This window comes from Alosa sapidissima, chromosome 23 (assembly GCF_018492685.1).
Source record: "Alosa sapidissima isolate fAloSap1 chromosome 23, fAloSap1.pri, whole genome shotgun sequence".
NCBI classification, from domain to species: domain Eukaryota; kingdom Metazoa; phylum Chordata; class Actinopteri; order Clupeiformes; family Clupeidae; genus Alosa; species Alosa sapidissima.
In genome coordinates this window covers 9409954-9432055 of record NC_055979.1, presented here as the reverse complement: position 1 = coordinate 9432055, position 22102 = coordinate 9409954, and the positions used below count along the sequence as shown (strand labels likewise).

General features: G+C 44.1%; 1 protein-coding gene across 1 annotated transcript in view; it reads left to right on the top strand.

Annotated features, from left to right (window-relative positions):
- ahr1b (aryl hydrocarbon receptor 1b) overlaps positions 1–22102 on the top strand; it is a 77551-nt gene that overhangs the window by 30489 nt on the left and 24960 nt on the right. Inside the window, exons 3-4 of the mRNA XM_042081202.1 lie at positions 7096–7211; positions 20285–20374. Coding sequence (XP_041937136.1) covers positions 7096–7211; positions 20285–20374 — 206 coding nt within the window. The remainder of the gene's footprint in view (positions 1–7095; positions 7212–20284; positions 20375–22102) is intronic.

Sequence of the window (22102 nt, the reverse complement as noted above, 5' to 3'; positions counted from 1 at the left end):
ACTTTGTTTGCTTTGCTGATTATAAAGGTTGTGTGCAGACGTAATGTGACCTCCATGTACCTGTGTAAAATGGATTTACAGACGACTGTAGGCCGTTCTAGTTTCTCATTTCTTCACTTTCTTAAGAGTTTAAGGAAATATTACTGCTGGGTTCCCTGTGAGCAACAGCATCAGCTCTGCAGTGTCTAGTGCTGTGCATCACTCTACAAGTAGCCACTGAAATGCTATTTCACCATGGGGTTGGGCAGACTATACGCTAGACAGTTTCCAGAGATGTTTCAGTCTTGTTTAACTCGGTCATATAATTAGAGTAGAATAGACAGGACAATTCCGCTGCAAGCATTGCTGTGTTTTATAGACTATTGTTCCATACATTAGCCTATGGGTCCACTTGTATTCTGTGTGATATTTGGCCATTTGAGCCTGTACTTCCTAGCTGCCCAGCTCCTGAATGAAAGGCAGGTCTCCGGGGCAAAACAAGGCCAAGGACATTCTCCCATTATGCATCAGAATGGGTGTAGCATATTCCATCTGATTGGTAGTTTTATCCTCAGCACTGCCAGACTTTAATTTTCCTCTGGTAAGTCCCGATTCCAACTCAACAGTCATATGGTTGTAGAGTAGTCAATTTTGTCAGGCATGTAATGTTGGGTTTCCCCATGTTTTCCAGCCCAGTGTTGAAGCCAGATGTAAACACGTGAATCAACTCTTTTCATCTGTCAAATGGTTGTGACCTCAATTGAGACCTTATCTGATGTCTTATCTAATGACTCACAGACTTAAAGATGATTAAAGAATATAGTATATGCGGGTCTGTTTGAGTGTGTGTGTGTGTGTACTGTGCAGTCTGGCTCCAGGGGATGGACATCATTTGTTTCTTTGTTGTTGTTTTGATGGCTCTTGTTGTTGTTTACTGAGCAATGGCATAAGTTAGCTCGATGGTCAATGTTTAGGTTATGGGATGAAAGAGCACATTGATTGGAATAGAATGGAGTTGTACAAGAGCTGGATTGAACTGAGATGATTCAGGCAAATTGATGAGTGGATTGGATTTTCAGTATCTCAAAATCATTTGCAGCTTGTTTTGTCATTGACCAAAGTTGTAGAAGTTAAAATGATGTGAAAGGCTGTAGGGTTTCGTCCCAGTCACCTCTGTTTTGGATATAAATCCATCTCTGTTGAATGTTGTCAAGCTGCCTCCAGTTAATAAGTGTCCACATATGCTCTCTGAAACAAAATAATGTCTGAAGACATATTGAACAAAAATGCTGTCTGATGACATACTCATACTCAGACAAAGCGTTTGTCCAATCAGTGGCTTTAAGCCAGAATGGTGTGACAGGACGTGTCACGCTCACTCTGCTCAGGAGCATCCCTTTGTGCGAGGTGACACGTCCATCCAGTGTGGAGCACCATCATCATCTCCTAAGCCCTGCGTCTTTGTGAGATGGTTAAGCGTGTCTGGCACCTACCACAATGACAACTGCCCTCCAGACTGTGATAAAACAGCACGTTAGACAGACTGTGTCTCGTGTGACGTGTCAGTGTCTGTTTCGTGTCTATTAACGTCGAGCCGCCCCAAATCAGGCTCTGCTTCAGACCACAATGGCTTCACAGTCTCTCTCGGGGAATCATGTCACTGCACATCTCTGGCCTGGGGGGGTCACGCAAGGTCACGTCTGTTCATCATTATCAGGACCGAGGGTCAAGGGTCACAGGTCACAGACAGGCAGACATGGGTTTGGGGTTGCCGTTGACATAATGTCTACTCACGTCAGACGGTCCTTTCGAAGTGTGAAGTGTGTGTGTGTGTGTGTGTGTGTGTGTGTGTGTGTGTGTCTGAGCGTGTGTCTGATTCGGCTTTATCATGCGAGGGATTGCTGGGAAATCCTCTAAAAGAGGGATTACACACTGAACACAGCAGTATAAGAGTACCATTGTTTATCAGCATTGTCCGTGTGGACATTTTGGATCAATTATGCTTAGTTTCCTTTACACTGTTTGTCTAGACTGTGTCTTGTGTGTACAACAATTAGTTGTTCTTTAACGGTAATTGACTTGTGTCCCCAAGAAAAGAATATTTACGGATATTGTTTTTTCCATGCAAGAGTTGAGTAAAAAATGAAGTAATACACAAATAATGTCTCCTGCTCTATGAGACATACCCTCCCCTCTGTCTATCTCTGGACCGACTGTGTGTCCACAAACAGCAAGAGTGGGTGAAGCATGACAGGCAGATGGTGTTGAAGAGATGCTGACCTTTCTCTCATTGGGCTCTAATGCCCTCTCTATGTCTGGCTGTCTGTGTGTGTGTGTGTGTGTGTGGGTGGGTGGGTGTGGGTGTGTGTGTGTGTGTGGGTGTGTGTGTGTGGGTGTGGGTGGGTTGGTGTGGGTGGATGGGTGTGCACAGATATATAAACGTGTGTCTGAATCTCAGTTGTGTTTGTATGTGTGTGCGTGTGTGCACACATGTGTTTGTATGTCGGTTGTGTGTGTGTGTGTGTGTGTGTGTGTGTGTGTGTGTGTGTGTGTGTGTGTGTGTGTGGAGCCCATCCTGTCCATCTCCCAGCCCGTGTCCTGGCTGCTCCTCAGGGCCTGCTGTCTCCTCGCATTTCCCCACCCGCACCTTTAGTAGGTCAACTGCAGCAGCCCGGCCTGTGTTCTCCTCCCTTCTCTCTCCTCTCCTCTCCTCTTCTCTCTTCTCCTATCTCTTCTCCCTTTTTCTTCTCCTCTCCTCTCTCCTCTTCTCTCCTCTCCTCTCCTCTCCTCTCCTCTCCTATCTCTTCTCCCTTTTTCTTCTCCTCTCCTCTCTCCTCTCCTCTCCTCTCCTCTCCTATCTCTTCTCTCTTCTTCTTCTCTCTTCTCTTCTTTTCTCAGCTACATTGCTCACACTCCCCTCTATAAAGAAGCAGACATGAGAACCAGGGGCGTCGCTAGCAGTTGAAAGCATTCAGGGCTTAACCCATAGAGTCTAAACGGTTCTCATAATTCCCATTTAGCCTGCCCTTGTTGCTCACTTTTGATAGATCAATCCACCGACTCAAGCCTCATTTGCACCACATTGATTGAGTATTATGGACAATAATATTTTGACAATTAAAGGATGTAATGACCTGTTGCTATCTTGACATTTCTGTTTGCTATTAAAAACCAACTATATAGCCTATAGCCACCTAGCAGAGTGGGGTTTTAAATAGCAAGATGCATTTTAATGGTTCATGCTATGCTTAGCTTAAGAACGAATCATTGAAGACTCACTACCGGTAATTCGATTCTACAAAGGCAAAGTAAGTAAAGCTCCAAACTGTAGGCTAGTGAGATGACATCCAACTCTATCTTACCACTCCCTCTCCCTCTGACCCCCCACCACGCTCCCTCACTGAATGCCTCTCTGACTTAAAATTATGGATGCAAAACAATTTTCTCAAGCTCAACACAGACAAAACCGAAATTCTGCTGATTGGCCCTAAAAGCATCCTCACCAAATCTCCCCATCTCACTCTCAACATTGATGGCTCATCTGTCCACTCCACCCCTGTTGTTAAAAACCTTGGCATTCAGCTTGACTCCACCCTTAGCTTTGATCCTCATATCAAATCACTCACTAAGATTGCTTTTTTTCACCTCCGTAACATTGCACGCCTCCGACCCTTCCTCTCTGCTAGTGATGCACAGACTTTGGTTCACTCTTTCATTATGTCCCGTTTAGATTACGGCAACTCACTTTTCCTTGGTCTCCCCACTAAAACCCTTCAAAGACTACAATATATTCAAAACTCTGCAGCTAGGCTCCTCACCCATACCAGACGATCAGCACACATCACCCCCATTCTCCATCAACTCCATTGGCTACCAGTTCCGTCCCGGATCAAATACAAAGTACTACTACTTACCTTCAAAGCCCTCCACAACCTTGCTCCCCCCTAAATCTGCGACCTCCTGACCCCTTACACTCATTCCCGCTCACTCAGATCCTCTGACCAAAACCTCTTGGCTATCCCCCGCTCCAGACTCTCCACCCTGGGTGGCAGGTCCTTCAGTGCCTTGGCCCCCAAACTCTGGAACTCCCTCCCCCAACCCCTTCGTGCCTGTCCTTCTCTTCCTTTCTTCAAAGCACATCTCAAGACCTTTCTGTTTAATGATCACTTCTCCTCCACACCCAACACATAGTTCCTACAGATAACTTGTCTTTGTTGTACTGTATTGTTTTGTTTGTTTGTTATTGTATTTCCCTGCCTTTGTCTCTGTTGTATTGTTTGTTTGTTTGTTATTGTGTTTCCCTGCCTTCCTACTATGTAAAGCGACCTTGGGTTTGAGAAAGGCGCTATATAAAATAAACTTTATTATTTATTATTATAGTGAGTGTAGGGCAGGCTGATAACAAACCTGAACTTGTAGCCGAAATGACGAGAACAGCATAACTCCACCACCTCCTTGTCCTTGTAGCCTTTATGATATCCTTATACATTTCTTATACCAAATAGGAAATGCAAACAATGCCCAAGTTCATGCCCAACCATGGAACTGACTGTCCCTCTCTCTCGTGCGCCTTCATTCCAAATTATGTTTTATGGTAAGGTAATGTTCAAGTTAGATCTGCTGCATGAAGGAGAGTGAGAGGATACCCATGTCCTGCTTGTACGTTTGATAAATAGGTCCATCTCATCTCAAAGTTTCAATGCACGATCGGAATAATGGTTTCATATTTGTTAGTCAACTTTGCAAAATACATTCGGGGCTACACTCAAAACATACGGGGCTGAAGCCCTGGCATAATCGGCTGGCGATGCCCCTGATGAGAACAGCTCCCCTACTGGCCGGTCAGAGGAAGGGCGCAGGACAGAGGTGTTGGACTCTATTTTAAATGTAATATTTTCTCAACTTTATATTTATACATATACATATACATATTTATGTATATGACAGGAAGCGGGGTGGGTTGAGGAAATGACCCGGGTCGGCTTCCAACCCAGGTCCCCGTGGGCCCGTATGTGGGATGGACGCTGTAGCCAGTTCCAAAGTCAAAGTCAAAGTCAGCTTTATTGTCAATTTCTTCACATGTTCCAGACATACAAAGAGATCGAAATTACGTTTCTCACTATCCCACGGTGAAGACAAGACATATTTTGCCAATTTAGGTCCACAGACAAACATAACATTCAAGTAAACAAAAAAGTAAGTAAATAAGTAAATAAGAGGGCACATATAATAATGAAAAAATAAGAGCAGCAAAATTTGGTTGAAATTGTGCATAGACAGTCAATAAAATACTAGTGCAAAGTCAGGCCAATAAAAGGCTTGGGTAGTTCTGTTTGACCTAAGTAAGAAAGAAAGTGGCATAGTGGTGCAAGTTATGTAAGAGCAGCAGAAGTGTTGTGTTTTCAGGACAACAACACCAAGTTGTAAAGTGTACAAGTGTGCAAGTGGAGTAGTGCAGGCGGCCATTTTGGGTCCAATGTCCAGGATGTTATGTAGCTGAGGGTGGAGGGGGGAGAGGAGGGAGAGAGTTCAGCATCCTTACAGCTTGGTGTATGAAGCTGTTGGTGAGTCTGGTAGTGCGGGAGCGCAGGCTTCTGTACCTCTTCCCAGAGGGCAGTAGATCAAACAGATTGTGAGCGGGGTGACTTGCATCACTCACAATTTTGATCGCCTTGCGGGTGAGGTGGGTGGTGTAAATGTCCTTCAGGGAGGGGAGTGAAGCACCAATAATCCTTCCAGCTGTGTTCACTATGCGCTGCAGTGTGTCAGTTGCGCCACAGTGTCCACTCAGAGGTGTGTGTGAACACCAGTGAGGGTGGCCTGGCTGGCTGGCATTGCTGTGCCCTTGTTCTGTACCTTTCATTCTTTTTTTTAAAGCTGTCTCTGCATCAGGATGTTCTGGGCCACCACATTACATAAGCTATCATCCTGTGGCTCTGCTGAAAAAATAACACAGCGCTGTGTGTGTGTGTCTGTGTGTGTGTATGTACATGATGATGATGGCTGGCAGGAGTAGAGATGGCTGGGTTTGGTCATCTCCACAGACAGGCCTACTGGTTATACTGGGAGGTCTGAAAATTGGGTGAAAATCTCACTGATGAAGCTAACTAAGAAGCAAACGAGTGTCTCTGACGCTCTGCACCGCCTGAATGTCTAGGCTCAGTTGTCTCTCCTCCTCCTCTCTCTCTCTCTCTCCTCCTCCACTGCCCCCCTTTTTCCATCTCTTCAAAGCTCTATCTGCTTTCTTTCTTTTCTTTCATTCTCTCTCCCTCTCTCTCTGTCCCTCTCTCTGTCACTCTTCCCCTCTCTCTCTCTGTCTCTCCATTTCTCTCTCTCCCTCTCTCTCTCACGCTCTGTCCCTCTCTGTCTCTCTCCCTCTCTCTCCCTTTCTCTCTATCTCTTCTTCCCTCTCTCCCTCTCCCTCCCTCTCTCTCTCCATCTCTCTCCCTTTGTCTTTCTCTCTCCCTCTCTCCCTGTCTCTCCCTCTCTTGCTCTCTCTTTCCTTCTCTCTGTCACTCAACTTGCCTGGTTCATTTTCCATGGGCAATGAACATTTACAAACACATCAGTAGCCTTTAAAAACCAACACTAGCTGTGGTTGCACATCCACACACATCCACACACACACAGGCACACACACACACACACACACACACACACACACACACACACACACACACACACACACACACACACACACACACACACACAGGGATAGTCCATTAGCACAGTAGACCAGTGGGAGAGCGAGCCATCGTTGCTAAAGTGGGCATGCTCAGGGGAAGCAGAGGATTCTGGGAAGTCTGTGTCTCTGGTGCCCTCTCTGGTTAAATAAAAAAATAAAGGCACTGACATTTTGGTTCCTCAGTTGAGATTGTCGTTGTGCCACTAATGGGCACTGACTGCCTGGCACTGCAGCAGGCGGGGAGATTGCACTGTTTCTCCAGCGGTCATTTTCAAGATGCTCGCGTATGAATAGTTAACGAGTCGGGAGCCCTCGTTGAGCGCTGTGTTTGGTGTAGTGCGAGTGAGGCACTCTGACATTCACAGCAGTGCTTTGTAAACATTTCTCCAGATCTAAAGCCTGCCTCTCTCTCTCTCTCTCTCTCTCTACAGTTGCTCTGAAGAACCACAATTGCAAAGGTCTGACAGGCAACAGCAGTAGCCATGACAACAACAAGCCAACGGGTCTTACGGACAGATGGATACCAGAGGGGGAATTACTACTCCAGGTGTGTTTTCAGTCATTTCGGATCTTTCTCTCTGTGTGTGTGTGTGTGTGTGTGTGTGTGTGTGTGTGTGTGTGTGTGTGTGTGTGTGTGTGTGTTCCAGTAAAAACATTTGATACCACTGCTGGAAAATTATGTCTAAATAAAAGCATTTTGATATTCCAACTTGTCCCTTTTGAGCATCACTACCTCTCTCTCTCCTCACCCTTCTCAACCCACCCCCTCAATTCAATTCAATTCAGTGGATCTTAATTGGTATCATTCAGTGAAGCTGTGTTACCAAAGCAAACATATGTTAACTGATACAAGATGCAGATACAATATCTGTTTGGAAGAAAAGAAAAGAGGAATGTCTCTCTTTCTCTCTCTCTCTCTCTCTTTCTCTCTCTCTCTCTCCCTCTCTCTTACCCCCCCACCACCTGCAGTCTCTGCACATCTGGCTGCCTGCCCAGGGCTCCAACAGACTGACCGGCTGGGGGAAGGAGAGTGTATTCAGGGAGAATAGTGTATTTGTCAGCAGTGAGGATTAAGGCTCAATGCCCACATGCGTACTGACACTGGACAGGGTGCTCAGTGCCCACATGCGCACTGGACAGGGTGCTCAGTGCCCACATGTGCACTGGATATAGTGCTCAATTCCCACTGGATATAGTGCTCAATGCCCACATGCACACTGACACTGGACAGGGCGCTCACCCGGCTCATTTAAGAGGTCTTACATCCTGGATACTACAAGTCATCATTAGATTTTACTGCTAAAGTGGATATTCAGGGGCTGACATTATGCACACTGCTATACACACATCTGTGTGTGTTTGTTTGTGTTTGTGCATGTGTTTGTGCGTGTGTATGCGTGTATGTGTGTATGTGTATGGGTGTGTGTGCACATGTGTGTATGTGTGTATATTTTTCTGAGAAAAGTCTCAGACAGGGTTGTGATTCCCAGGTCAAGGGGCCAGCACTGTTAAACCTTAACCTATCCTGACCCCAAAGCAGATTGGTCACCTAATCCATCGATCCTACTCTCTCTAACACACACACACACACACACACGCACACAGACACACACTAATCCACTAGTCCTGTTGCCCCTTGCCCTCTCTCTAACAGGTTGGACCTTGTTGTTGTGGTATTTGGCTCAGGTCTCAGCTCATCCTGACCTGAAGCTTATGATTAGTGTCAGTGAGGACCTCTGTGTGCCGCCTGCTGTGTGTATGTGTGTTTATCTGTCAGTGTGATTGATTGATTGATTGATTAATTGATTTGATTGTCAAGTCAAGTGAAGTCACTTTATTTATATAGCACATTTAAAACAACAACGTTGACCCAAAGTGATTGACAGGTAAGGCTATCTTACAAAAAAGCTAAGGAGGGAGATTGACAAATTAGGGTATGTATTGATTGATTTGATTGCAATTCTTTATTGATGGTAGTGTACAAAATACATTTCTCATCAAAGTGAATGAATAAATAAATAAATCAAATGTCTTTGTACAGTATTTGTCAAACGCATTAACGCAATAAAGCCCTAGGGCTTATTTCCATTGTGGTCCTGAGTGTGTTTCCCAATGAGTGTGTTTTCTGTTTGTCTGTCTTCTAAAGTTCTTTCATTTAGACGTACTCAGTCAGCAGACACTTTGATCCAAACATTCAAGCTACATTGCAAAGGAGACCATGAGTAGCAATAAATAATACTATACAAACACCTAAAGACGACCAGAGGATGAGAGTGCAGAAGTTTAAGTACTGTACTGGTGAAGTGTAGTCGAAGGAGCTGGTAGTAGAAAGAGAAGGAGGTAGAAGAAAGTAGAACAAAAGAAGGAAGAGGAAGTGCATGGTAACGGACATGTTAGGTGTGTTAGGTTGTTAGATGTGTTTGGAGAGGAGGTATTCTCTCGGAAGAGTTGGGTCTTCAAGAGCTTCTTGAAGATAGAGAGGGACACCGTGGCTCTGGTAGTACTTGCTAGGTTGTTCCACCAACAGGGAACTGTGTGTGTGTTTTTTGCTTTGTTGTGTGTTATGTGCCGGTATATGTTTCTCTATGTGTCTAAATATGCTCAAGTGGATCTCAAGTGTGTATGCATGTTTGTGTGTGTGTGTGTGTGTGTGTGTGTTTGTTTGTTTGTGCGTGTGTGTGTGTGTGTGTGTGTTTCCATCTGTCTGTGTATGTCTAGCTGTATGTGTCTGTGTGTGCGTGTGTGTTTATCTGTGTGTCTGTATATGTCTAACTATATCTGTGTGTGTGTGTGTGTGTGTCCCCGTGTGTCCTCTGTATGTCAGATCCGGTCGATTTAAGGAGTTGTGTTTATACAGACTCTGCAGCCTGTGTGTCAGAACAGGAGAGGCCACTCATGTGGGTGACACTGAATCTAGTAGATATGTTTTCAGTGCAGCGTTTTTTATTCATCATTAACACTCGGTGGACCACCCTGAGGTATCCGAGGCTGCAGCCACACTTGGCCATGAGATGAATAGTCCTCCCAGACCCACACACACTCACACACACACACACACACACAGGGTTAGAGATGAATAGTCCTCCCAGACCCACACACACACACACACACACAAACACACACACACAAACACAGGGTTAGAGATGAATAGTCCCGCCAAACCCACACACATACACACACACACAAACACAGGGTTAGAGATGAATAGTTCTCCCAGACCCAGGGGCCTGTGTTCTCATAGCCCTCTGTCTGCCTGCACAAAGGCTCTCTGTCTGACTCCAGACAATTTTTAGTGTTTTAGTTCAGGCAGCAGCTTGGAACGCCCGTAGGGGTCCTGTGCTGTCCTGTCTAACAGAGAGAGATCTCTCAGGCTCCTATGAGCTTCTGTTGGGAAGACACGGCCCGTCGGTCACATCCTCAGATCACCCCAGTCACACTGCCTCTCATAAAACACACACACATGTACACACACACACACACATACAGTACACACAGTCAGAGGCACATACAGACAGAGTTGCACACATACACACACAAAAGGACACTCAGTGGCAGTCACACACACACAGACACACACATACAGACACTGCAAGACACCCACACACACATACTGATCCAATCCCAGCACAATCCAATGTCCTCAGCAGACACTGTCCTCACAGTGTAACACAACATTGTAAACAGCAGTGCCCTTCTCTGTATAGCATCACTGAATGTTCCGCATCTAATAGTACATTCATATGTCACTCATCAGTAGATGACTGTGCAGTTTATTGACATAGACTTTATATAGTTTATTCATTTGTTTTATTAACAGTAATGACACTTACTTTTGTTTTTTTACTGGTTTTGTTTGTTGTTTATGTGCTGACCTCTCTGTTTTGTGATTACCAGACTGCTGAACACCTTCACTCAGGTCAGCAGGTCAGACAGGTTGCTTTAAGGCGACTGTTTGGAGCATGAAGTAATCGGTTCATGTCCTCTCTTCTTTGTGTGAATCTCTGCCATAGTTGCCTCTTCCTATTTCCCTTTGATTATGCACTTTACCCACCAGAGTACATTGATTAATTTGGCAGACACAAGAGACTAAGCTCTACTCCACTCTACTCTACTCTAAACACCTGTTCACACCAGTAACAATAACTTTACTCCAAGTACTCTATTCCACTCTTAAGTACTCTACTCTACTCTGTTCTACTCTATTTACTCTATTTACTTTATTCTACAATAATCTACTCTACTCTAAGTACTTTACTCAAAGTACTCTTCTCTACTCTACTCTATTCTACTCTACTTTATAATCTACTCCACTCTTTACTCTAAATATTCTTCTCTACTCTACTCTAAGTACTCTACTCTACTCTATTTCACTTTACTCTAAGTATTCTACTGTAATCTATTCCACTCTATGCTACTTTAAGAACTCCACTCTACTCTACTCTAAGTACTCTATTCTACTCTCTGTGCTGCATTAAGACTGCACTAAGATTGTGAGACTGTGTCTTGCCCTGCCCCCCATCTCTCTTTCTCTGGCTCCCTCGCTCTGTGAAAAGACCTCTGGTGATGTTAATCATTTTGGATGGGTATACATTTATGGATCTGAGGCCTCACCAGCCCTACAACAGTGATCTTCTCATGTTCACCACACACACACACACACACACATACACACACACACACACACACACACACACACACACACACACACACCACATCTCCCATCAATGCTGAAAGGCCTTAATTAGAGCAAAGGAGATGCTCCTACAGGCTTTGGCATATGTGTCTAAAATGTGTGTGTGTCTCCCAAAGCCTTTTCTGTTGTGCCATCAAGGACAATGGCACTGTCAACGAATGAAAGAGTCCTTCCTCTAGGCTCTCCACATAAAAAGAGTGAGAGAGAGAGAGAGGGGAGTTGAAGAATGAGAGAGGAAGGAGAGTCAGAGCAGGGAGGGAGAGAGGGATAGAGAGAGGGGAATGGAAGAAATGGAGAGAGAGAAGCAGAAAGGTGAGGGGAAGAGAAAGAGAGTGTTGAGAGAAGCAGAGAAAGAAGAGAGGGAGAGAGAGAGGATGGGAGAAAGAGAGGAAGTGATAGTGAGAGGCAGGGAGAGAGAAAGAAGAAAAGATCTGAGAAAAGAAGAGATGAGGATTCCTGGGCATCTACCAAGACTGCATCCTCCAGAGAGGAGAGGAAAGGTGAGGAGAGGAGAGGTAGGGCAAAAAGGAGACGAGAGGACAGGACTGGAGATGAGAAGAGAGAAGAGGCTGGGCAGAGAGTGGGCAAGAGGAGAGGACAGGACAAGCTGGGCAAAGAGGAGGCCAGGGGAGAGGAGACGAGAGATGAAGAGAAGCTATTTGGGCCTGGGCCTGCTTGTCTTTATGTGTTCCATTTCAGACTCTCTGCTATGAATTATAGAGTGGCTGTGAGCGTATGCATTATTGACTAGAAGGATAAAACCAGCCCAAGGAAGGATTCTCTGATATTCCCCATATACCTCAGCGGCCATATGTCCTGCAGGCCAACAAAGAATCATCAAATTCTAAAGAGGACTCAGACGGTCCATTATTTAGTGATATACATTATTTATATACTGTATTAGATGGGCTGTATCATTAGTATTATATCATATTTCAAGTTTGATTTCTTTGGTAATTCTCCAGTTATCTTCTCTCTTTGTTGGAGATACTATGTGACATGGCATGAAAAGCTGTGAGTACATGCCAACCCGATCAAGAGTTTGGCAAACAGCTGAACATGTGTGAGTGTGTGTGGGTCTGGGAGGACAATTCATCTCTAACCCTGTGTTTGTGTGTGTATGTGTGTGTGTGTGTGTGTAAAGACCACATGTGGCCGCTCCTCTCTCTCCCTCTCTCTCTCCCTCTCTCTCTCTCTCTCCCTCTCTCTTTCTCCCTCTCTCTCTCGCTCTCTCTGCCTCTCTCTCTCTCACTCTCTCTCTCGCTCTCTCTCTCTCCCTCTGGTGTTGGGTCCAGTCAGCCGGACGGGTGTTAGGCCACAGACCCGTGAAGTATTAAAAATGCATCTCTGATGGTTCTGTGGAGGAGCCTGGCCTAGGCTCAGGCCCCGAGAGAGAGACGTGTGTGTGTGTGTGTGTGTGTGTGTGTGTGTGTGTGTGTGTGTGTGTGTGTGTGTGTGTGTGTGTGTGCGCGCGCGTGTGTGGGTGGGTGTGGGTGGTTGTATGTGTGTGCTGTTCTGCAGACAAATGAGCCTAAATATTTATACAGAGCAACTGAGAACCACCCCAGCCTGTGTGTGTGTTTGTATACAATGTGGGCGCTGAGATAGATAGGATACTAGGAGAGGGTGAGGCGGGATGGGTTCTTAGAAGTGTGTGTGTTTGTGTGTGTGTGATATTGCTGAAAGGGGGACTCTTAAGAGCCGCAGGGGTCCTTCAGGGGACTATGGTAGGGCAAGGAACCTCCTGAATGTTCCTGCACTCAGACAGCAGGAAGGGGAAAAACATGATGTGGAGTATATATATTGTGTTTTAAAAAACACACGTACTAATAGAGCGTCGACGAAAATACAACCACAAAAGGCTACCCTTAACCTAAACCCGTCTTAAAACCAACGCTGATTAGCCATTCGTTTGGTGAGCGGCTCCAAATTTTCTCCATCGCAAGAAGCCAGACTGATCTGCGAGTGGAAAAATGGAGCTCGCAAGATCAGGATGGTCACACAAGGCTAGTGTTAAACAGCTCACAGACCTTATAGCATGCATACATGGCATATGGTGTCACTGACCATGTTTACAGGCTAGTTGAATGCTCAAAATATAACTAGCCAACTGATGTGAAATTGTATTGGGTGTTTGTTGATACACAAGCATCTACTTTTTGTCGGCAGAACTGCACTGCATAGTGGATAACCTGCAAAAGTGCGCATCTTGCTCAAAATGCTTAGTTTATGCCTCAAACAAATATTTATGCCAATGAAACGGTCAGTGCAATCAAAATGACAAGTCATGATGCCATTGTTTATGTCAAGATAATCAAACTGTTCTGTCTTGTTGTCAATGTGACAGTTTACTCTTTTAGTATTTTCTATTGAACAATGTGGAAGGCAGCACTATTTTCTATTTTAAAACTACAAGGTTACACATTATTGTGTGTGGAGGGGGTTGATTGCAAAACAGTGGATGTGTTTCATAAGTGTGTACTGTATAAAGAAGAGCAAGGCTTTTATAGCATTGTGCACATTAAAAATGACTAATGTACCATAAAACAACCCTTGGTCAGAGCTGTGCACCACGGTACATCTTTCTATACATCCTGCCATTCCTGTCTGATGTTTAGATCACATATAAACAGACTATGACAACTAGTTATGACAGCTAGTTCAACACATTTGCATGTAATGACACAAGCAATGAAATAAGGCGAATTTGTTTTATGGGGTAGGACTATTCAGCAGGGAATCAGTATAGTGCATTTTGACCAACATGACATTAGCCATTGAATTTTTATTTTTTTTAAAACAGCAACATTTGTACAAAATCAGTTGCGTGGATGTACGAAAGCATTGCTTTTTGTTCAATATGGGGAGAAACTGTTTCAATGATGTCCACAAGTGATACGATGATAAGATGTGGAGTTTGGCAAACAGTTTTGTGAATTGCAATTCTTATCTGAGAAATGTGCCAAAGCAACTGAGGAAAACTGTAAACTAACACAGCTCAAGATTGTATTATAGGCTCCATAAATTGGCATGCAGCATACCGCTTTCAGTCAGATAAAAGAATGACCAACATGACTACCTGTGTACATTTCGAAACTCAAATTATTAGTCAGAAATACCCCTCCCCCCCTTCCCCGCCACCTAGTTTAAAAGCCAAATGTTGGCAGGTATGTCTACATGTGATGGAACCTACTGTATGTTTAAACTAAAACAAGCCAGTCCATCTCTATGTGATGTAACGTACGGTGTCTTTAAACTGAAGCAAGCCAGTCCATCTTTATGTGATGTAACGTACGGTGTCTTTAAACTGAAGCAAGCCAGTCCATCTCTATGTAATGTAACCTACGGTATATTTAAACTAAAACAAGCCAGTCCATCTTTATGTGATGTAACGTACGGTGTCTTTAAACTGAAGCAAGCCAGTCCATCTCTATGTAATGTAACCTACGGTATATTTAAACTAAAACAAGCCAGTCCATCTTTATGTGATGTAACGTACGGTGTCTTTAAACTGAAGCAAGCCAGTCCATTTCTATGTAATGTAACCTACAGTATGTTTAAACTAAAACCAGTCAAAACAGATGAACTCCAGGGGGACTACCACTCAGTGGAAGCATACCAGCATGGAAACCAAAAGCCATTCTTCCTGAACCAAACACTCCACACTCTCATAACTGTACTGCCAGAAACATAACAACAGCCTGGGCAGCAGTGATCTGGCACACACACACAAACACACACGCATACATATACACACACATCTCTATGTTTTTAGTCAGAGCTCAGGCTAGGCTGGCTGAATGTCAAGGTCCACATAGCTGATCCCAGAGCACCCAAAGGGCTGGCAGTGCATGATTGAGTTCATACATGTCCTTGCAGTATGTGGAAACTGGACGAGGGCAAGCTCACATGATGTGGTTTGTGTTTCGTTGGACTGCGCTCGAGTCCAAACCAGTGTGGAGGATTACCAAGTACGAGTGGCTGGAAACGTCTCTGCTTTTCTCTCTCTCTCTTTCTCTCTCTCTCTCTCTTTCTCTGCTTCTCTCTCTCTCTGCTACTCTCTCTCTCTCTCACTGCCTCTGCTGTGGGCCAAACAAAAGATGGAAGACTAAAGAGAACTGAAGAGAAGAGGGAGGATGGATGGATGAATGGAGAAAGAGAAGGATGGACGGGAAAGATGGAGGGAGAAAGAGATGGAGAGAGAGAAGGGAGGGAAGGATGGAGAGATGAAAGGAGGGGGAGAGAGAGTAGGAAGGGGATGGAGAGAGAGGAGGGTGGGAACAATGGAGGGGGAGTGAAGGATGGAGGGGAAAAGAGAGAGGGAGTGAAGGATGGAGGGATGGATGGAGGGGGAGAGAGAGGTGGAGGGGGCGATAGTGTGAAGATGGAGCGAGGAATAATAAAGACATCACCCCCAGGGCAGCGACATCAGTTGTACATCAACATTGGTCACGCTTGAGTTGGCAGCTAATGTACATCTGAGTTGAATTCACCAGTTCAGTTCCAGCGTTGCTCTGAAGCCAAGCTCCGAGTTCAACTCAAACATGCAATGTTCTGTATATATTTAGCCACTTTGTTTCACGCTTGGTGAAACACTTCTTTTCATTCATGCTGATTTATTTTTCTTCTCACTCATTGTGTTGTGTTAGTGTAAAATAATTGTAATGATGTCAAGGGGCTGGCAGGAAACAGAGCAAACTGCACTAAACACTGAACATATGTGTTCAGTACAGACATGACAATAAGAAATGAGTGTGCAAAATAAGCATGGTTAGGATAATAAGTATGCAAACATTTCACTGTTTTTAGTGGAATATGTGAATCTGTTTTTAGTGGAGTATGCGAGATGAGTATATTTGGAATGTGTATGCAGAGTGTGGAGGTCAGGATGAGTGTGTGAATCAGGCCCATGAGTGGGGCATGAGGGATGTGTGTGTGTCTCTGTGTGTGTGTGTGTGTGTCTCTGTGTGTGTGTGTGTGTGTGTGTGTGTGTGTGTGTGTGTGTGTGTGAGGGAGTGGAAAAGCAAAAGCGTACTCGCTCCCAGAGAGGCCACATGAAAACATCAATGAGGCCTCACTGACCTCACTGACCAGCCAGCTGCTCAGGACAACACACACACACACACACACACACACACACACACACACACACACACACACACACACACACACAATAGGGTTAAAATAGAAAACAGCACTCCTCCTTTTTCTTATTCTTTCTCTTCTTCTTCCATCTCTCCCTCCTTCTCTCCGTCCTTCTCTCACTCCCCTGCCTTGAGGAGAGCTGAAAAAATAACAAGGTGTGAGTCACGACTCAGAGCCCGCGTCTGTTGGGGCCGTATCGGTGATCCTCCCGCTCCCGTTGTGCTCGCGGTCGGTGTGACGCATCATGGCGAGCTGGCCAGGGATCCTCCGCGCCCCGTGGCTGCGTTCTGGCCTGTTTTACGCCTCCATGTCACTCCTTGTCGGCCCCGTTCCCTCGCCGCGCGTAGCCAGGTTTGACAGACACTCTCGAAAAATCCGCCCGCTGTTTACACATCAGTGGGCAGAAAAATTGCCCGCTCCCAAAAATAAGGGAGACGCGTCTCTTGTAAGGCATGTTGTGGGGTCTGACCTCCCCTATCTTGGTACATCTTCAAAGCATCAATTAATCCAAATGAATGTTTAAAAGTAACACAATGTAGTTCTTATACCTCAGAATAATGGTTTCGAACTCATTTTGATGCCATACTGACTAACATTATGGAGAATGGACTTTCTGGCTTTGTTGGTGCTGGTTTGGAATGCCGCGAATAAGAGCACAACCTTTTTTTTGTCGGTTCTAGACTAATTGGGTACCCCCTAAGCGCTAAATGGGTCAACAGTATGTTAAAATCGACAAAGAACAGGCAGTCCTACATTGTGTTACTGTAACGGCAGGCAGGCTAGCTTCAGAGGGAGCTAAATGAGTATGGCAAAAGACACAGGAACGTGCCCTTAACAGTCCATGACAAAGCTGGGCTTTGTTTCTGTAAGCTGCAACAGAGAGGCCCAGGAGGGCACATCCGTATGCCAACACAAACACACTCTCTCCCTGAAACTGGCACAGGAGACACCAAATATAGCTGTCACTGAAATATCCATGAAACCCTGACAGTTTAAAGCCTGAGGTGGTGGCAGGAGAGCAGCTTGTGTTGTCGCTTGGCAATTTTGGCCCAACATCGCAAACACTGCAGATATGACCACATGGCTGCGGAGGACTGTCCCTGTGTGCTAGACTGCCTGAGGGGGAGGAAGGGTGGAGTTCACCCCTGGTGTCCTTGGTAGGTTCTGTGTGAAGAGTTTATTTTGCTAGGTCTCGTGTCTGAAATACACTGAATGTATTTGAGAGCAAATACAGATCAAGAGAGAGAAAGAGAAAGAGACTGTTTTGTTCCCTCAAAAATGCTGAATGCATTAAATACATGCATTTAATCAGCCATTATATTCAATATGAACTGTAGGGAATTGTCACAGTCAGTATACAGTACAGCATACATTTAGTGTCATTTACCTGCATGTTGTTCGATCATACTCACTTGCAGACAAACACACACAGAATTCTGCTGACACCACGGACATGCGCCTTGTTCTTAGACTTTCTAGTCCACTTGAACTCGTCACTCAGAGTCTAGTCCGCAGCTAGTGCCCTGGAAGTTTGACGAGTACAAAGAAATTGGAACTTACCTGGACAGAGCCACACATACACCCACTGTCGACCACATTTACATCCAGCACCCAAGGACAGCATGGGCAGAAGAAAAATATTGTGTGTGTGTGTGTTGCTGCATGTGTGTGGCTGCTCCGCTAACCCGTCACTCATGGACGGGCATCAGAGACACTGAAAGACTCCAGCGTGACAGCTGTGTCACCCCGCTCCCTGTCCGAACTGTTTTGGTGACCTGTCCCTCCGCCCTGGGCCACTTGCATGTGTTTGTCGTTTGGCTCTGGTAGTCTGGGCTTGTTTGCTTTCCTCTTAGATCCTCAGAAATCAGATTGAATGTATTTGGTCTATTCAGATATAGAGGAGGAGGAAGTAAATATGCCCATCCCAAGTGTAGAACAGAGGGAATTCATAGTCCTTATGGGCATGTGTAGCGAACGGAATCTACATCCGCATAGTAAGGGTTACACCTGTTCCCTGGATGACTGGAAATTACAAGATCTGTGTCCCTAACCCCCAAGTCAATTCGCCTCAGACCTATGCTGCTTTCACTAGATGAATAGAATAATTTAGGCTTCAGGATTTCAGTGTGTCACAGTGATGACCTAAAGAGCATAACACGTTCATAAGTGTGGGTTTGTAAAGTGTCACTTACCCTGTGTTTTCCCCAAACTACACTATTCTGACAGCAGAGAATGAGACGCCCCTACTCCAGAGAAGATTACCTGAAATCAAAATGAAGAACTTCCCAGCAGAAACAGTATTTGAAAAGAAGAAAATAAGTGCTGGTTTATTATACTATTGCACTTATAAAAAAAAATATGAGATAAGATACAATGAAATAAAATATTTTGTCAATCAAAACAATCAATGAGTTTACCCCTTACTCTTGACAAATTTATGACACACAAAACGGTTGGCCAACTTTTAGAGACTGAGCGCTCAAATAATGCTATTCTTAATGTTCAATGAATTCAATATGAAACCCTTCAGTTCAATGTCACAAATGTCAGAACATGCTTTTCAACCTTGAAGTAGCCTACTAACAGTTCTTAGCAAAATTGTACAATAACATTTGCCATAATAACAAAGATAATGTGTTACAATAACCGATGTACTGCTTTGGGCATAAAATGTCTCAGTCCAAAATACCCAATTCAAAACGAAAGTGTTCAAATGAGCTCCTTGTAATTCAGTCTGTATGGTTTAACAAAAATAATTAGATTAACTTCCTCTTCTTTACACAGTCCGTAGCCGTTAACAGAGTAGCAAAACAAATAGCAAAAATCCTTTGTTTCAGTTCTAGCAGGAGCTATTCCACAGTAGCAAAAATAAACAAAGCAATATAGTTGCTGGCAAATGACACAAAATTAGGTTACTTCACCTCATGTTCTCACTTTAACTTTCACCCGGCCGCTGACGTCGTGGAGCTGTCTCTGGTTGGCAGGGAACCGTTGAACTGAGCAGCGTGGGGAGCCCAATATCAGCTAGCCAACTCGCAAACGATAGTTTAACTCTCCTTCCCTCGGCAGGTGCACTGAGCCTCACTCTCGCACGTAGGCTACACACTCCAAAAGCCAGGAGGCAAACAGAACTTTGCGCTACTAACTTAAACTTCACTATACTGAACATTAACACCGTTCTTCTTAATTATCTCCTTCTCATATCGCAGCCATTCACACGTTACCGCTTTTCTCTCTCCTCTTCACGTAACTCTCACTCTCCCTCCAACTTCCGGTGCAGATCTACTCCACACTTCTTCTATGCTATTTCTAAATGCTGATTGGTTACCGATTAAAATATTTTAAAAGTAAATATATTTTACATCTGTCACACATGTCCCCCTACTTGGCGGCCATCTTGGTAACACACTTTGGGCAGTTATCAGGCAACTATTTTCCCATTCAAGTGAATGAGGAGGCATACAGGAAGAGGCGGGTGGATGTGCAGACAACTGCCATATTGGCATTAAGAACTAACCCCATGCTTTTCTATGGAGGATTCTTTGAGTACTGTGTCCCGTCAAAGTCTCTGTTGTAGTCCCTAATATAGTCTCTTTTTTTAATAATTTTACCTTTTCAGGTCTGTGTTATTTTCTCAATTTTAGGAAGAAGCGAGTCAAACATTTATGCAGAGTTTTCTTTAGTAGTTATACTATGTGTGTCTATGTATAGTTTTAATGATTTAACTATATCTCTTTCTCTCTCTCTCTCTTTGTATCTGTCTTTCTGGCTTTCTCTCCTAGGCTCTCAATGGGTTTGTGTTGGTCACCACAGCAGAGGGGATTATTTTCTACTCCTCACACACAATTCAAGACTACCTGGGCTTCCATCAGGTGAGTTGAGCTGCTTCTGGGATTCACTACCACTGGCCATCCACAGCCTCAGCCTCTGGAAGAAGGTTACACCAGTTAGCCTATAGCTCCTATTTAGCTATAGGCTAACTGGTGTTACCCACTTCCAGTAATTATGCTAAGCTAGGCTAACATTGTCAGATTAGGTAATGGCACACACAGAGAAGAAAAGGGTGTGTATCCTCTCATCCAGGGGCGCAGGAGATATTTTGAAAGTGAGGGGGACCAAATTGTGAACACAAACCCATAGTGAGATCAGATTTCCAGATATCGGATTCACCACCTCTGGCCCACTTTCGACCATCATATTTTAAACTTGCCAGAATATTAAGATAATACCATTGATTGTTTTCAAACAATTGTTTTCACTACTTGGGCCAATTGTAGAATACTGGTCACTACTTGGGCCAATGGTAGAAAAAAGCAACATGGGATGTTGATATTTTATGAAGCCATGAATGAATCATCATGCATATGATCCAAACATAGACTACATGATCAAATAGCCTAGTTAGGGCTACTTAAATTGTCTGGTATAAACCAAATCAACTCTCCACTGTGTGTTTGCAGTTAATATTTATGCAACCTTAGAACTTAACAAGTGTTGGTTTAACAAGTTACCAGTCCAGAACACACAGAAAATTGCAACAGAAAGTTGCCTTTATAATCAACTATTTGTTCCAACAGCATTTAAACCAAGCATTTATAAAATTGAAAAAAAAAAATTACATAAGAAGTCAAATAAAATACTGTTACTGTAGTGACTGTATCACACTATCCCAAGCTTCAAAGAGCTCCCCACGTCTGTGACAGGCAGACGTGACGTGACACCGCTAAATTCTCAGCTTGTTTATACCCCACACTGAACGCATAAGAACGCTATGCGCTATGAACGAAGGTTTGAAATAAATGTCTTAGAACAAAAACGTTGATAGACTTGTATTTTAGGCTAGTGAAAACGAGTTGATAAGTAGGCCTATAGGCTAGTTGAGTTTGTTATCATAAACATAACAGCTAACGTCATGTTGAGCAGGAGAAGTTGAGCACTAGGCTACCATAAATCCTCAAATTATGCCCGGGATTGATTCTATTTATAGCAGGACAAATAAAGGCAGGTTCCCATACAAGACGGGGTAACAATTGCCTACCATACCAACAAATGCCATTAGTCCACTAGAAGACATTGTTCGATTTAGGTCAATGAAATAACCTCTTCTTAATATTTTATTATATGTTGTATTGTATTGTATTATGTTGGTTGGATTAATAACCTACTGTTGGCAAAGAAAAGTCGTTTACCTACCATGGGTCTCCAACAAACGTTCTCAAGCTCATTCTCTTGCCGCCCCTTTCGATCTAATTGCCAGAGGCTGAAGCCTATTAGCCTAAACACAATTGTTGCGACTCAAGGCATTCCAGCCTACAAATTTTATTTTAAAAAAAAAATACTAAATCATGCATAATTAAACAATAACTAAATTTAGGCTACTTGTCTACGCAAAAAGGTTTCCATTACAGCACAACCCCTATTCAATGAAGGGCTGCCTTGTCTCGCAATAAACAGCAGTGGAAATCCCGACACTTTTTCAACTGCATGAAACTTAACAGTGAACCATCAAATATCCCAGATTTCAGTGCCCATCAGTCCCAACATTTAGCAATATAATTCAACAGTCCAAAAGTAAATTAAATCCCAAACCAAACCGAAAA